This window comes from Stegostoma tigrinum, chromosome 4 (genome assembly GCF_030684315.1).
Source record: "Stegostoma tigrinum isolate sSteTig4 chromosome 4, sSteTig4.hap1, whole genome shotgun sequence".
Lineage (NCBI taxonomy): Eukaryota > Metazoa > Chordata > Chondrichthyes > Orectolobiformes > Stegostomatidae > Stegostoma > Stegostoma tigrinum.
The window spans coordinates 69,695,023-69,712,414 of record NC_081357.1 but is presented as its reverse complement, the minus strand read 5'-3'; the positions used below and the strand labels follow the sequence as shown (position 1 = coordinate 69,712,414).

The following is a 17,392-nucleotide window of genomic DNA, read 5'->3' as shown; positions in this document are numbered from 1 at the left end:
TCAAGTTCTCCACAAGGGAGCAATGTCTACCTTCTCACTCCAGGCTGGAGAAAGAAGTCTGCAGCAGGCAAGCTCCTGTACGTGCTGAACTTGCACTGAGCAACTGCTCCTTGTCTGCTTTGGGGAATTTTTAGTTATGCCGTATTATGATCAACATTGGGTGGCAGTACACATGAGGCTGCACAGGGCACAGAGGAAGATCGAGGGAGGTCAGAATTAAATGGGTGTGGGTGAATGATACTGGCCAAGAGGGGAGTGTGTGTCTGGCAAAGAGAGACAGGTTAATCAGGAAACAGCAGACATCTGATCGAGGAACTGACGCAGACTGACCAGGGACTGGTGACAGGCTGACTACAACAGGTTTCTGTTCTGAGAGCCCTGACTTGGAGTGAGTGAATACCTATCTGGGCACCTTTTAAATATATCATCAATAACTTCAACCCTCTGTGGTATAGGTGGGGGCACTGATCTCTATCTTTCCCCCCTGCAAGATCATCCCCTATATTTAAGTGCAAATCATTGACATAGACTACAAATAGAAATGGCCCAGCATGGAGCCTAGTAGTCACCATTGGAAACTGACTTCCACTCATAGAAACATCCCTCTGTCATCACCCTTTGTTTCCCGCCTCTCAGTCAATTAAGGAGCCAATGTGCCACTTTGTCTCGGATCCCATGTGGAATCTTAGCCAATCTCCTTGTACTCATTAGTTTTATCAAAAGCCTGGCTAGAAATCACCTGGTTAGCACTGCTGCCTAATAGCACCAGGGACCTGGGTTTGATCCCACCCTTGGGTGATTGTCTGTGTGGAGTTTGCACATTCTCCCCATGTGTGCATGGGTTTCCTCCGGATGCTCCGGTTTCCTCCCAAAGTCCAAAGATGTTCAGGCTAGGTGGATTGGCCATGCTAAAGTGCCCATAGTGTTCAGCGATGTGTAGTTTAGGGGGATGGGTCTGGGTGGGATGCTCTGACGGTTGGTATGGACTTGTTAGGCCGAAGGGCCTGTTTCCACACTGTAGGGATTCTATGTAAAAAAAACATTCTGTGCATTATTCTGATCAACACTCCTGGTTACCTCCTCAAAATATTTGATCACAATTGACACGCATGACCCTCCAATAAAAAATGTCAAGTGTGGTTTACAAAAACAAATTGGTTCGTCATCTGAATATTTTCCACTGTCATTGGAAAAGGATGTGGAGTGGGGTCAGCCGCATTTGTTTTGCGGAGAGCCTCCACAAATTCTAGGTCTCATATTGTAACTGTAAAATTTTAAGTGCTCATTTGTCTTGGCTTGTAATTTTCTTGACAATCTTCTTGTGAAGCATTTTAATTTGGATGTTTTACCCTGTTAAAAGTGCTATACAAATGCAAGTAGTTGTTGCTCTTCCAGCTGCAAAAGCAAGGCTTTATAATCTGGGCTGTACTCTCTCAATCTAATCTCTTCGGATGCATAAAGGCACAAAAATCTTCACCTGTGGGCTAAAGACTTCCAATGTATCTACTTTGAGGTGTAAAATGGTGTCCAGTGGAATTACATTCTGTACAGATCATTGATAATTAACCACTTTTCAAAACAAAACCCATAATGGGAGATGATGTGTAATTTCAAAAAGATGAGATGTTTACATCAATGATTGTACCAATGATCATACAATCCATTTAAAGATCCGAAGCAATTTCTAAGGCGTCAGTCATATGTTCACTCCTATTTAGTGATACCTAATGCAGAGAAGAATCATATCTCACAATATAACTACACACCATATATCCAATGGCTACCAATCTTTTCCCAAAATCTGAAAAACAGATTACGAATTAAAAGTGGGTCTTAACTCAGGTGTCAGTAAGCATCCTCAGCACCTGACGTATCACACCTTACAAGAATGCATCAGTAGAATTTAACAATACTCAAAGGCCAGAACAAAGCTTCTTCCCAATTAACAATGCGTCATTTAAATACAATGTCATCATTGTTTGCATAAGCATACTGCATATTGGGACATTTGCTGTGCATTGTTTGCCAGAGTGCAACAGCAGAAAGCAGTTTGACTGGCTAGCAGAAGCAAAGCTTGTACTCATGGCACAAAGCATGTCAAATGCTGGCTTCACATGATGTAAATATCAGAAAATTGCAGTGGAATTAAGCACCTTAATTGCTAATATTATCATTACATACTGCAAAAAAAACATGCGTTGGAACTCTCCTTACCTGGCCTTCATACTGGATTTTAAGAATGTACAAAAGGAAAACAAAATGGTTATGTTAACATAATTGATATAGTTATTAGGAAACCAGAATTTCCAGACAAATAGACAGAAAATGCTGAAAATACCGGTCAGCATCAGTGGAAAATGCACAAAGGTTTAAATGTTTCAGGTCTGTGATCTTTTAACCTGAATTGGGTGGGGGAGGGGCATATTCGGTGTGATGAGAAATGTAAACTTGCAAACAAAAGGACATGGCGGTATTCCAGGGCAACTACTTTGATAGTGATACCCAGAGGGGACAGGATGAGTACAAAAAACAGTATCAGAGATAATGGGAACTGCAGTTGCTGGAGAATTCCAAGATAATAAAATGTGAGGCTGGATGAACACAGCAGGCCAAGCAGCATCTCAGGAGCACAAAAGCTGACGTTTCGGGCCTAGCCCCTTCATCAGAGAGGGTCTGATGAAGGGTCTAGGCCCGAAACGTCAGCTTTTGTGCTCCTGAGATGCTGCTTGGCCTGCTGTGTTCATCCAGCCTCACATTTTATTATCTTTGTACAAAAAACAGCAGGAAAAATGGACAAGCGGGACAAAAGGCAAAAAGGTGAAATTAATGGCTCTTCATTTGAATGTGTGTAGTGGACCGATCTAAATAAATGAATTAGCAGCACAAGTAGAGGTTAACTGGTATGATTTATCACCATTATGGAGTCATGGTTCAAGGATAATAAAGCTGAGAAATAAATATTCAGGGGTATGTGACCTATCAAATGGAGGGCCAGGAAGGGAAGGGTATTGGGTAGCATTGTTATTATGATATGAAATAAGAACAATGGCAAGAAATAATTTTGGGTCAGAAGATGTATATGTGAACAGAGGTCTGAAATAACAAGGGAAAGAAGACACTAGTGTGAGTAGCCTATGGGCCCCCTAACAACAGCAGCTCTATAGGGCACAGGAAAATGTGGAAGTAACAAGGGGTTGTAATAAAGGCAGTACATTAATCTTTACATGTATTGAGAAAATCAAATTGGCACAAAGTGGCATGAGGATAAATTCATAGCTTCCCAGAACTATATTTTGTGGATCCAACCAGCATGCAGGCTCTTTTACATCTGGTCATGTGTAATGAGGCAGGTTTAACACATGATCTCAGAATAAATGATCCCTTAGGGAACATTGATCAGGACTTTCTAGAATTTAGCATTCTGTGCTAATGAGAAACTTGGGTGAGAAACAACTGTGCTAAACTTAAATAAGGGTAATGAGGAATGGCACCAGTCAGAGCACAGCTAGAATACCGAGAACGTTTTTGGGCCTCTTATTGGAGGTAGGACATATACATGCATTGGATACACAGGCTCACTAGGTTAATTTTTCAGATACTAGGGCTGTCTCATGAGGACAGGTTGAGTAGACTGGGCTTGTACTCATTCAAATTGAGTTGAAGTGAGAGGTAACCTTACTGAAACACGCAAAATTCTTAGAAGGCTGAGCAGGACAGAAAATCTATTTCCCCTTCTGGAAGAGACTAGGACCAGAGGGAATAATTTCAGAATTGGGGATTGCCCAATTAAAATATAAATCAGGAGGAGATCATAGGAACTGCAGACGATGGAGAATCTGAGATAACAAGGCGTACAGCTGGATGAACACAGCAGGCCAAGCAGCACGAGAGGAGCGGGAAAGCTGATGTTTCAGGCATAGACCCTTCTTCTGAAATGTCAGAAAGGGACCTTTCTGAAGAAGGGGCTACGTCCGAAACATCAGTTATCCTGCACCTCTGATGCTGCTTGGCCTGTTGTGTTCATCCAGCTCTACACCTTGTTCTCTCAGATTCTCCAGCATCTGCAGTTCCTACTATCTCTGAAACAATTTTAACCCCACTGCGAAGCCACTTCTAAGCGTGCCCTTTCTGAAGAAGGGTCTAGACCTGAAATGTCAGCCTTCCTGCTCCTCTGATGCTGCTTTGCCTTCTGTGTTCATCCAGCTCTACGTTATCACAGAAATGGGGAGGAATTTGTTTTCTCAGAGAAAGGTGAATTCTTTACCACAGATGACGACCAAGTTGGGACATTAAGTATATTCAAGGTTGAGACAGATAGATTTCTAATCAGTATAGAAATCAAGTATTATGGGGAAAAAGCAGGAAAGTGGAGTTGAGGATTATCAGATTAGCCACGATCTCATTGCATGGCAGAGCAGACTCAATGGGCCAAATGGCCAATATAGTTTTATGATTTCTTTGCACAGAGGCTGCTAAACCTATTGATTATTTGTAGCATTTTTTGTTTTTTTTTAATTTCACATTTCAAACATCTTCAGCATTTCACTTGTGCACTCTGAATCATGATTGGTTTATTGTGTGCTGTCTTTCAAAGCAACATTTTTCATTATTTTTAGTATTATAAAAGATTTTGTGGTTGGTTCGCTCACCGAGCTGGTCCGTTAGTTCGCAGAAGTTTCATTACTCTGCTGGGTAACATCATCAGTGTGGCCTCAGTGAAGCGCTGCTGTGTTCACCTGCCTGGTATTTAAACTCTGGGGTCTGTTGGATTTGGTTACTGCATTTCCGGCTTTCCTTTGCAGTGGTATGTATATATAGGATCTATGTGTTTGTTGATGGCCTTCTTCGTGGAGAACCAAGCCTCTAGGAATTCCTGTGCTTGTCTCTGTTTGGCCTGTCCTAGGAGCCACGAGTTGTCCCAATCTCCTTATCCGTGTGAATGGAGATGAGGGAGTATTGGTCGAGTCTTTTTGTTGCTGGTTGGTGTTCATGTACCCTTGTGGCTAATTTTCTTCCCGTCTGTCCAATGTAATGTTTGTCACTGTCCTTGCTTGGGATTTTGTGTATAACCAACGTAATTTACAAAATTTCATGCAAGGATTATGACAAACATTACATTGGACATACGGGAAGAAAATTGGCCACAAGGGTACATGAACACCAACTAACATCAAAAAGACACGACCAATACTCCCTCATCTCCATTCACACGGATAAGGAGAATCATCAGTTCAATTGGGACAACTCGTGGATCCTAAAACAGGCCAAACAGAGGCAAGCACGGGAATTTCTAGAGGCCTGGTTCTCCACCAAGAAGGCCATCAACAAGCACATAGAATTAGACCCTATAAATACACCACAGCAAAGGAAAACTGGAAATGAGGTAATCAATTCCAACAGACCCGAGAGTTTGAATAACAGGCGGGAAAACACAACAGCGCTTCATCCTAGGCTGCATTGATGATGTTACCCAGCAGGGTAATGAAACGTCTACGAGCTAATGGGCCAGCTTAGTGAGCCAACCAACTACAGCATCCACAACCCAAGCTATGATTCTACTCAAGAAGATTGTAAAAGATTTTCGAAGGAAGTTTCACAGTAGTAATTCTTTTTAAGAAACGAAAATAATTTGAATCAACCTTTCTTTTTCCAACTGTTGAATTTTGGAAAAGATTTTAAATAAATTGTGTTTTTCTCGACATATCAACTGCACATACTGATGTATTCAATGAACAATGTGCGCGTCTGTGTGAGACAGAGACAGTGTGTGAGAGAGTGCATGTGAGAGAGAGTGTGTGTGAGACAGAGAGAGACTGTGGATGTGTGTATGGCAGAGTGTGAGATTGTGTGTGAGACAGAGTATGAGAGTGTATTTGTGAGAGAGTGTGCGAGACAGAGAGAGACTGTGGGAGCATGTACATGTGTGGGACAGAAATGTCAGTTGTACGTGTGAGACAGAGTGTGTGTTCGTGAAAGACAGAGAGAAAGTGTGAATGTGCTGGTATGTTGTATATGTGGACTGCTGTGGTAGGAATTGAACTCATGTCCACAGATCACTTGCCTGGACTTCTAAGATTATTAAACTATACTATTACCACTATGCCATAATCTCTCCACATCTGGCCTTTAATTATTTGATTAGATATGTAAGGTAGGTTACTGACATATTTTATGTGACATTAATAGAAGCCAGTAAAATCCAGCTAAAAATTTTCATTTCATTGTTCCAAACAATCATTACAGCTGGCTTAGGCCATAAAGGTTTTACACAATGAATTAAATTAATACCTATTCAAGTATCTTTTCCTTTCTCTTTAGCACCATATTGCACATTTAAATATCAGGAGAAAGAGTTGCCTGACAATGTACGATTCTGCCAAAGTAATTCCTTGGTAAACACATTACTTGCATGTTTAAGCTCTATGAAGATTTATTTCCCCAGCAAACTCAATTGCTCGAATTTACACATTAGATGAAGTGTAACTACTAAATATTAGCATCAGTTAGATGCTGTAAAAAGAAAAGTACTGCAAATGCTGAAAATCTGTTTTCAAAAGAGAACATGCTGGAAGCCTTCAGCATATGAGACAGCATCTGTGGAGGGTAAAATATCAGGACAACACTTCAGGTTGATGACCTTTTCAACAGAACTGATGGACAGGGTTCTCAGGAAAGGCTGTTGTCCCAAAATGTTGGTTCTATGAATCTATTCATAGAGATGCTGTCTGGTCTGCTGAGTATTTCCAACATTTAAAGCTTTTGTCACTAGATTTTGAACTCAATTATCTAATTTTTCATGTCAACAGTGAGTTTTACTTGCCACGATTGCAAATGGAAATATGGGTGCTTAATTACAGCAAACCTCTTAAAATGAATAGTCAGAAAATATTAGTTAACTTACACTCAAGTTTATAATGTACACTATCAATGAGTAAGGCGGTGGGCAAGGGTGTCTACCAGGTGTGCACATGTATAAAATTACCCTGATGTGTACAAGTTACACTCAAACACAATGTGCTTCTAGTTGACATTGAAGCATTCTGTGCTGCATTTTTCTCTGTAGTATTGCGCTTTTCTTATTATCAGCATGTAAAATGTTGAGGTGGGCTCAAAGTTCATGCAAGATTATTTAACCTTCTTTCTCCAGTGCTGTTGCTCTGTTATTTGCTCATTGACTGTATTTCATTGTGTACAGACAGTGAGTATTAACTGAGAATGACTCGTGGGTTGAAAGAATAGGAACAGGCCAAAAGTGCTGAATAGAAAGTGCACATTGTGATGCATATTTCTCTAACTGTTACAATACTACGTAACCATTGGCCCCAGCATTTTCTTCTCCACTCGGCTTTCTGGAATAAAATGCGGTAGGGGAAAATAGTTGCCTGAGGATTGAAGTGGAGAACAAAATAAAATTCAGATGGCAAACTAAAATCTTGAGTATTATTGCAGAAAAATTGCAGAAAGTAAAAATGATCAGGGTATGATAACTCTCCAGATGTTCTCAGAGTCTGAACCATACGATGAGTGGAAAATTGAAATAAATATGTCACTGTTAATCAAGACCCTATCAAAGAAAAACCAAGTTGCAGTCTTGGCTTTGTAGCTTCCTCCAAGAAATAAAGTCTGATTTGTGTATTTTATGAGATGGATATACATCAGTGAGTGACGAAACTTTGGATTTTCCCATAGAATCCTTGGTTGAAATCTACAAGAAAAATTATTTGTTGAATGTTTACAAACCACAGCTAGAATTTTATACATTTCAGAAAACAGATGGTTATCCCCTCAAAAAAATAACATGGAATTTATCAGATTGCACTGAAGATTGACAAAATTAACTGTGGTTCCTGGCTTTGAACTGGGGGCTTGTGTTAAATTTTACATGTAGACAGATAACTGGCTATTGGAGATCCTACTGGGTCAGATGTCCTGCTGATTTGAAAATATTCTTGGAAACAATCATTGATGAGCAGATCTAGGCATCACACCTTAGGAAGGATAGTTTGGCCCTGGAGGGAGTTCAATGCAGGTTGATACCTGGGCTTCAGGGGTTAGGTTATGAGGAGAGATTAACCAAATTAGGCCTTTATTCTCTAGAATTTAGATTAAGAGGTTCTCTCATCATGGTCTTCAGAATATTAACAGGGAAAAGACAGGGGAGATAAAGAGAAACAAGTTTCATTGGTTAAAGGTTCAAGAACCTGGGGGCATAGTCTAAGAATTAGGACCAGGCAATTTAAGGCAGACATTAACAAGCAGCTCTATATGCAAAGAGTAGTGGAAGTTTGGAACTCTCTTTCTCAAGTTGCAGTCAATGGTAATTCAGTTGTTATCTTGAAACCTGAGATAGATAAATTTTTGTGCAGTGAGGGTATCAAGGAATATGTGTCCTGGACAGGCATATAGAGCTAGGCCACAAATCAGCAATGATTGTACTGACTGGCAGAACAGGCTCAAGGAGCTGAATAGCCTACTCCTGTTGCTACGTTTCTTTATTCGTATGATCATAGTAAGAGGATATCACATCTAACAAAGAAACAGAGCAATTGCTAAGCTTGATTAGGTAGCTGCATTGTTTGTACACTCAGGCTAGAACTAATGCCACTTTTAGTGTATTAAAATACTACAGTGAAACACCCTAGAGACTGCGTTAATGCCATATAAACAAGGAGGTGTGTAGGCCACTTGCCCTGCCATTCAATATGATAATAGCTGATCTGATTTTAACGTCAGCTCTGTATTCTTGCGTATCTTCAATAATCTTTCATCTGCTTGGTAGTCAAGAATCTACCTATCTCTCCCCTAAAAATACTTAAAGATTCTTCAATCACTGCTTTTTGAGGAAGGGAATTCCAAAGACTAATAACCCTCAGAGGTAAAAAATGTCACCTCACTTCTGCTTAAATGGTGCCCCCTTATTTTTAAATTATGATGCCTTGCTCTAGATTCTCCCACCGGAGGTAAAATCCTTGCCACAACACTTCAAAAATGTATCAATGAAGAAAGATGTACCTTAAATTTTTCAATATAGGCAAACCGCCAAAATATATCTTCTCATTAGCTTTAAGATTAAGACCGAAGTTTGTTCCCGGGGAAACTACGATGAAGTTTTCTTCCTTATTATTTACTACATCACGTATGGAAAGATTTGCTGCAAAAATAGAAAAGAATTGATTAATTATCAAGAAGGGTTATAATACATCCGTGAAGTGAAAATGTTGCTGTATAAAAGCACACCTTGTTTCAGAATTCTTGATAAGGTGAAAGACTTCCATTTTCCATCATTGTGACGCCTGCTACCGGTGACATTAGCTGCACCTGAGCCAAGGTCGTAGCTAACCTTTATTTGACCATCAGTCAGTTCAACGCTCATGAAGTCTTTCTGTTAAAATTTAGCAACATTTAAAAATTGGCAAAAATTATTCTGTGGTAACCTGTTCAGGCATGAGAATTGAAAAACTAATTTGCTTTCAATATATTGATACTAAATTTACCAGATCCCTTGTGGCAAGGTACATGAGTAGTGCATCTGAAGTAAAAGTCCTGAATTTGAACGCAATCGCTGACACATTTGGATTCCAGCGAGTTGGTCGACCAACAGCTGCGTAACCTTCTCCATCAAACTGCACAGTGCCTTCAGTGTCAGTGGGTTGTGGACTATGAAAAAGGAGGCATTGTGAACAATTTTATTAGTAAAACCTCAAGTGATTAACATCACTTTATTTAAAACTTTCAGGGATAAAGTCACTGCAGAGCCTTCACAAAATTTACAATAGTTATAGAAACAGAAAAACTATTGTTGCTAATTTTTTGGTTGTTTTCATGCTCGAATCTTTCTACCATAGAACAGTGGATAAGTAACGGTGTACAATCTCTCTCTCCAAGGCCAACAAGTCCTGGTGTAGGATTTTGAACTGAGCTTCTGTCTCAAAGGGAAGGATGATACCTATTGAACCATGAGACCATAAGACCATTTGACATAAGAGCAAAAATTAGGCCATTTGGCCCATCGATTCTGCTCCACCATTTAATCATGGCTGATAAATTCCTCAATCCCATTGTCCTGCTTTCTCCCAGTAACCCTTGATCCCCTTGATAATCAAGAAACTATCTATCTCAGTCTTAAATGTACTCAATGATCTGGATTCCATAGATTTACCACTCTCTGGCTGAAGAAGTTTCTCCTTATCTCCATTCAAAAAGGTCTTCCCTTCACTCTAAGGCTGCGCCCTCAACCTATAGACCCTCCTACCAATGGAAGCATCTTCCCAAATCTATTTTGTCCAGGCCATTCAGTATTTTGAAAGTTTCAATTAGATCCCCCCTCATCCTTCTAAATTCCAATGAATATAGTCCCAGAGTCCTCAAACATTCTTCATATGCTAAGCTTTCCATTCCTGGGGCCATTCTCATGAATCTTTTCTGAACCTGCTCCAGGACCAGTACATCCTTCCTGAGAGATGGGGCCAAAAACTGCATGCAATACTCCAAATGTGGCCTGACCAGAGACTTATAAAGCCTCAGTAGTACATCTCTGTTTTTATATTCAAGTTCTCTCAAAATAAATGCCAACATTGCATTTGCCTTCCAGACCACTGACTTAACCTGCAAGTTTGCCTTAAGAGAATCCTGGACTAGAACTCAGAAGTCTCTTTGTACTTCAGACTTCTGAATTTTCTCCCCATCTGGAAAATAGTCCATGCTTTTATTCTTCTTACCAAAGTGCATGACCTCACACTTTCCCACGTTGTACTCCATCTGCCACTTCTTTGCCCACTCTGCTAACCTGTCCAAATGCTTCTACAGCCTCACTACCTCCTCACCACTACCTGTCCCTCCACCTATCTTTATACTGTCTGCAAACTTAGCCAGAATGCCCACAGTAACTTCATCTAGATCATTAATGTACAAAATGAAAAGTTGTGGTCCCAACACTGACCCTTGCGGAACACCTCTCATCACCAGCTGCCATCTGAGAAAGACCCCTTTATCCTCACACTCTGCTCTCTGCCAGAAAGTCAATGTTCTATCCACACTAGCACCTTGCCTCTAACACCCCGTGAGCCCTTACCTTACTCAACTGCCTCTTGTGTGGCACCTTAGCAAAGGTCTTCTTGAAGTCCAGATAGATAAAATCTATGCTCTCCTTGGTTTACCCTACTTGTTATTTCCTCAAAGAATTTTAGCAGATTTGTTAGGCATGACCTCCCCTTGACGAAACCATGCTGACTTTGCCCTATTTTACTATACACTTGCAAGTATTCAGAAATCTCATCCTTTACAATGGACTCCAAAATCTCGCCTACGACTGAGGTTAGGCTAATTGGCCTCATCCTCCCTTACCATGCTTCTTTTTCCTAGGGATGAATTTTTGCTGTGTCTCCTGAATTGCTCCCAGAAATTCCTGCCATTGCAGTTCCTGTACCTTCTTGCAAAGTGAGCAAGTGAATAGTTTAGATATGCATCTGACACTCTTTTGTCCACTACTTACATTTATCTGTTTTGATCACATCTCCTCAAGTAATGTGCCTCTCCATATCGAAAACATACCAGCCCCTTTAACATGGTCAATATTTTCCTCAACAACAACAAAAACAGAAGTTGCTGGAAAAGCTCAGCAGGTCTGGCAGCAGCTATAAAAAAAATCTAGAGTTAACGTTTTGGGTCAGGTGACCCTGCCTCAGAATGGTCCGGTTAACTGATTTTTTTTTCTCACAGATGCCGCCAGACCTACTGAGCTTTTCCAGCAACTTCTGTTTTTTGTTCCTGATTTACAGCACCTGCAGTTCTTTCGGTTTTCAAACACATTTACCTCCAATGTCTGTCCTCTGTTCTTTAGTTCTGTGAAACTGTACCTGCTACTTCCATCTTCAACTTGCCAACTGTTATAATTCCACCTCTGTCAGAAATTGTATGTGTGGGTGAGACTAGTATTCCAGAAGCCTGGAATAATTATCTAGAGATGACCTCAAATCCCGCGGTATCAGCTGAGGAATTTAAGTTTAATTAATATTACAAACCTTAAATTAAAAGCTTTAGAATTCTCAACATGAAGCAGGTCCTGTCTTATATCTAGAATACTGATTATGAAATTAGCAGGTTGTTTTAAAAAATCCACCTGTTTTAACTATGGCCTGCAGGGAAGGAAATCTGCTGTGCTTACTTGGACTTATTCACAAGTCACGTCAGATCCATACCAATGTGGCTGACTCCTAGTTGCCTTCAGAATATTTGAGTAAGTTACTCAAAAAGGAGCTCACCACCACCTTCTTAAGAGTAATCAGGCGGGCAATAAATATTAGATTTGCCAACAAACTCCCATATCTATGACTGAAAGCCTCCAGGCTCCACTATTTATAATGCTGCTCTGGCCATCCACCCTTTATATGAAAAGTTATAAAGAAACAACGGGCTGGAACAAAAGAGTATGGAATGTAACTGACTGTATAGCTCTTTCACAGAGCAAGCACAGGCATCATGGAACGAATGGAGTTACTATTTGTAGTTGTACCCCATGCTAACACATTTTCTCTGCTTTAACTTTGCACCTCCAGCAGGAAGCTGGAATGTACATCATTTATTCTTTTGTGCATTTCTGATATTTTTTTAAAATTCCGGCAATGTTTACATTTATTTCTCAAACGTTATTGTCCATGAACTAAAAGGCTTGCTCGGGCAGTTCAAGTTCGAGAAGGCGCCTCAGGACCACCTTCTCAAGGGCAATAAAGGACAGATAATAACAGCTAGCAACACTGCATTCCATGAATGAACAAAAATAATTTAAAAGGGAATTGACTTAAGTGATACTTTCGCTGATACAGGAAGCTTACTTAGGAAAAATTGGAGCGCATACCTCACAACACAGCCTTTGCATTCTCCCTGTCTGTCTCTGTAATTCCATAATCCAATAGGTTTACGATCCAAGGATGTTTCCCCCATACAGCCAGAGAAAGTGGTTGTTTTGATGACATCTGATTTCTTCAAGGATTTTACAAAAAGAATGCTAATTACAATACTGACACAACTGATATTATCTTCTGTGTTTTTTCAGTTACAAGCAGAGATTTTCTGAGTGAAAGATTGATGTGTAATGCACTTCCAGCTGTTCCATTAACTAATATTCTCCTCCATGGTGTGAAAAGTAAATGCATTGGCGTGAAATCAACTGAGAAACAGAAATAAATAATTTGCCTGTCTTCAAATTGAAGTTTGTTACTTGGCAATGTAAAATACTCCTGATTTAATTGCCTTAATGAATCAGACATTTAAAAAAACCACAATGTCTTCAAGTATCAGGCAGCCTGACTTACTTTCTCACGAGCAGGGTGACTATCTCAGAAAACATGCAGGAAAATTCAGCTGCAAGTTGCAGATCCTCTGCATTTTCTGAGGAATTAGTAAAATTGCTGCTAACTAAATCAGCTGAAAGAACCAGGACCTGTTTGAGATGTAGGAGGAGGCTTTCCAAAATAAAAAGCTACGCATGTTGAATACAGAGAAGTGACTATGGCACTAAGTGTCACATCTATTAACCCAGAGATGGCTGCAAGACATAGTGACCTCATCCAAGTCTTATCAAGTCAGGTAAAAGAAGATGAATCAGCCACACTTCTTTTGCAGTATATTTAAATGATTCAGCATTCTGAGGAAGGGTCAACAGACCCAAAACGTTAACTCTGATTTCTCTTCACAGATGCTGTCAGATCTGCAGAGCTTTTCCAGCAACTTCTGTTTTTGAGTCAAAACCTTCTGATGGGTCTAGAATGCTCAGTGTTCTATTATAATCTACTACAGAAATGACCTTTCGCAAGAGAAACACTTATGCAATACTGTTACAAGTCATACCCATTTTATATATGTTAGTATGTTCCCAGTTAACCACCTGAAGGGACCATGAACAGCAGGCTCCCTGCAATTTAAGCCTTTGTCTTGAGGTTAACCACTTCATCTCACTGAGGGGTCAATGACTCCTGCAGTTTTTGAATCCTTTTGTGAATATTGGATTTGGAAACACAGACACTTAATGGATCAGCGCTACTCCTTACAACACTTACTGAAACAACACCCCTAACTCCAGGCCTCAAATGAAAAACTACCAGCCTGTAAAAAACCACCAACCATTGTGCTATGGAAGTGAAATTTCCTTTGATCAAAACTGATAAGTAGAAATTACATTTCAATAAAACTTCCCCAGTGGACTTTAAAAATCTTGCCAAAAGAGAGGAAACTGTTGACAATTCCTCGACTGCTGGCCAGCTAACCAACTTTGGACTTCACCTTAAAAAGTAAGGAATTATTAAATTGGTCTCACTTGTTTTTCTTTTTAATTTTTGTATATAAGCAGCTCTTAATTGAACAATTACTATATTTTACTGATTCCACCTCTCCATGTACTTTTCTGAATGGCTGTGATGCAAAGCATTTGCGACCCCCTCCCTCACCCCAGCCTCATGTCTAAGAGCGTGTGAAATAAATCTTACTTCTGGTTTTAAATATACCACAACGATGTTGAAGTCCTTGCAAATTCAGAGCCCACAAACAGAAGGAATAAGGAAATACATGTTAAAAAAGGGGTAAAACGTAACATCATGGTTTGCTAATGGCTGAACACCAAGAACAAGGAGAGGGATTTGTTTTAGAATTTGCACTCTGTCTGTCAACAGCATGGGACAATTTGATGAACAATATACATTTTTCCTTATAAATGTCTTCACACAATTTGGCATTCACTGTTAGGCCTGTGAATTGTCATCAGTAATGCGTCTGCTAATGAAAATGGCTTCCAATTGTGAACATCAGAACTAATGTGAGGAAATAATATGAATTATAAGAAAGACTTGCTTTGGTTTTCAAATATTTTCTTATCTTTCTTTGCATCCTGTGCTACATATATATTGGTTTTAAGATCGCACAACAGTGGTACAAAAGTTGGCATTCGTTTAGATTTTTCCAACGCCTTCCATCTATTTTTCCCAGCCAATGGGGAAGTGCCTAGCTTCCAAACAGCAACATATCACATCTGCGCAGGAATAATGTCCAGCAGTCTACAGTCCATTGACACACATTACATATCAGTGCTCCAAGAAGCATAGCAATCAAACTGTCAAAAATATTCAACAGTACGAATTCTTAAAGATCTGATATATAACGGTATCAGCTGTAGCTACTGTTTGGCACACTTGTTTCCACATTGGAGCTTTGCCATGCAAGTCGCCCTCCATAGCTTTTCAGTCTAGGACTGACAGATTTCTGTATTCTTAGAAATGCTGCTTTCAGATGTTACATGAAGGCTCCATCTGTACCTTCAAGTGGATGCAGCGATCTTGTGTTACAACTTTGAGGAATAGCAACTGACCTTTCCCCACTGCCCTAGCCAACATTTATTCCTTAAACAATTTCTCTACAACTGACTACACAGGGTCATTATCAACTTGTTACCTTGGGATCCTGCTGTGTACAAATTGGTTGCTGTGATTCTACAATTAAAAAAGTGACCGCACTTTATGAGTCATTTCAATGGCTGCAAAGTATTTGAGGTGTCTTGATGTTGAAAAAAAAGCTTACAAAACTGACTACAGAAATGCCCATTGGATGATCCCGTAATGTAATGGTGAGAAACATACATCTTCAAATAAATATAGCCAAGTACTGGCAGATCATTTCTGCAAATGGCTTTTTAATTACATTGATGGTTCTTATAGCTTAAATAAGTTTCATGCAATACCTTTACTTCTCCTGTTAGACCACCAACAAACAGGTAAGCATTTTCATCCACATCAAGAATTGTATAGCCCTCAGGTGATACTGCACTGTAAGTGGTTGGCACAATGCTTGCCCTTGGTCCATCTAGTGCACGCACAGAAACCGTACCATTTCTTCTAAACCTGTTTTTTGTTTGTAAAATAAATGATCATTATTACAAATCAGGAAGGAATTCCTGAGCGCACAGTGGAGCATACAGATTCCAACCATTCAGTTAAACTATATTTTCTATAGCAGACTTCAAAAATTTTCAATGTATAACATTGTTTCCATCGGACAAAGGTTAAGGTGAGAAAACACTTACGATGGCAGAAATGAAGAACTGATAGTAGGATACCAGAATGTTGAAGAATCTGAGGAGTTTTTAAAAGAAATCATCCTATTTTCTAACTCATTTTCTCATGTTTTTATATAAATCACAGCAAATTGATGGCATAGAAGTAGACCATCGCAGCTATTCATCTCTGTACTGGCCAAGGACTTATCCAGCTTAATTCTATTTTAGTGTACTCGGATTGTGACCCAGTTGATAACAGCGCATCAAATGCCTATCAGGTGACAAAGGCTTTGTCCTCCAGCAGCAAGTTCCCAAACTGACCTGTCTCAGGGTGAAAATAATTTCTCCTTAACTTGTGTCTAATAGTTCTTAATTTATGTCTATGCACCCTGGTTATTGACCCATCTGTTGAGGAAAATAGATCTTTTGTTTTTATTCTTTTTAGGCTCCTAATTATTTGATACAATATTGTTGGTTCTCAAAAAAAGCTACAGCTTATCCAATTTTTTCTCATGATTGAACTCCTCTAGTCCTAGATACAGATTCAGAGGTGACTTGACAGGGTACATTTTAAAATGTTTCCTCTTGTGAGAATCCATCGAACTAGGGGACAAGGTTTACGGATAAGTGGATACTCATTTAAAACTGAGATGCGAAGGGATTTCTTCTCTCAGTGAAGGTATGGAATTCTCCACCCGAATTCTCCATGGTATAGAGCTGGATGAACACAGCAGGCCAAGCAGCATCAGGGGAGAGGGAAAGCTGATGTTTCGGGCCGAGACCCTTCTTCAGAAATGGGGGAGGGGAAGGGGATTCTGAAATAAATAGGGACGGGGGGAGGTGGATAGAAGATGAATAAAGGAGAAGATAGGTAGAGAGGAGATAGACAGGTCAAAGAGGCGGGGTTGGAGCCAGTGAAGGTGAGTGTAGATGGGGAGTTAGGGAGGGGATAGGTCAGTCCAGAGATGACAGAGAGGTCAAGGAGGCGGGATGAGCTTGGTGGGTGGGAAATGGGGGTGGGGCTTGATGTGGGAGGAATGGTTAGGGAGGCAGGGACTAGTTGGGCTGGTTTTGGGATATGAGTGGGGGTGGGGAGATTTTGAACCTTGTGAAGTCCACATTGATACTCTTGGGCTGCAGGGTTTCCAAGCGAAATATGAGATGCTGTTCCTGCAGCTTTCAGGTAGTGTCATTGTGGCAATGCAGGAGGCCCAGGATGGACATATCGTCCAAGGAGTGGGAGGGGGAGTTGAAATGGTTCGTGACTGGGAGGTGTAGTTGTTTGTTGCGAACTGAGCGTAGGTGTTTCGCAAAGCGGTCCCCAAGCCTCCGCTTGGTTTCTCCGATGTTGAG

At 40.2% G+C, this 17,392-nt stretch overlaps 1 protein-coding gene across 3 annotated transcripts in view; it reads right to left on the bottom strand.

Annotated features, from left to right (window-relative positions):
- lama2 (laminin, alpha 2) overlaps positions 1 to 17,392 on the bottom strand; it is a 372,371-nt gene that overhangs the window by 33,820 nt on the left and 321,159 nt on the right. For all 3 annotated transcript variants that reach the window (XM_059645398.1, XM_059645399.1, XM_059645400.1), the window contains 5 exons: positions 15,725 to 15,884; positions 12,854 to 12,978; positions 9,495 to 9,657; positions 9,238 to 9,382; positions 9,013 to 9,151 (listed from right to left, as the gene is read on the bottom strand). In XM_059645398.1, the coding sequence (XP_059501381.1) occupies positions 9,013 to 9,151; positions 9,238 to 9,382; positions 9,495 to 9,657; positions 12,854 to 12,978; positions 15,725 to 15,884 (732 nt within the window). The remainder of the gene's footprint in view (positions 1 to 9,012; positions 9,152 to 9,237; positions 9,383 to 9,494; positions 9,658 to 12,853; positions 12,979 to 15,724; positions 15,885 to 17,392) is intronic.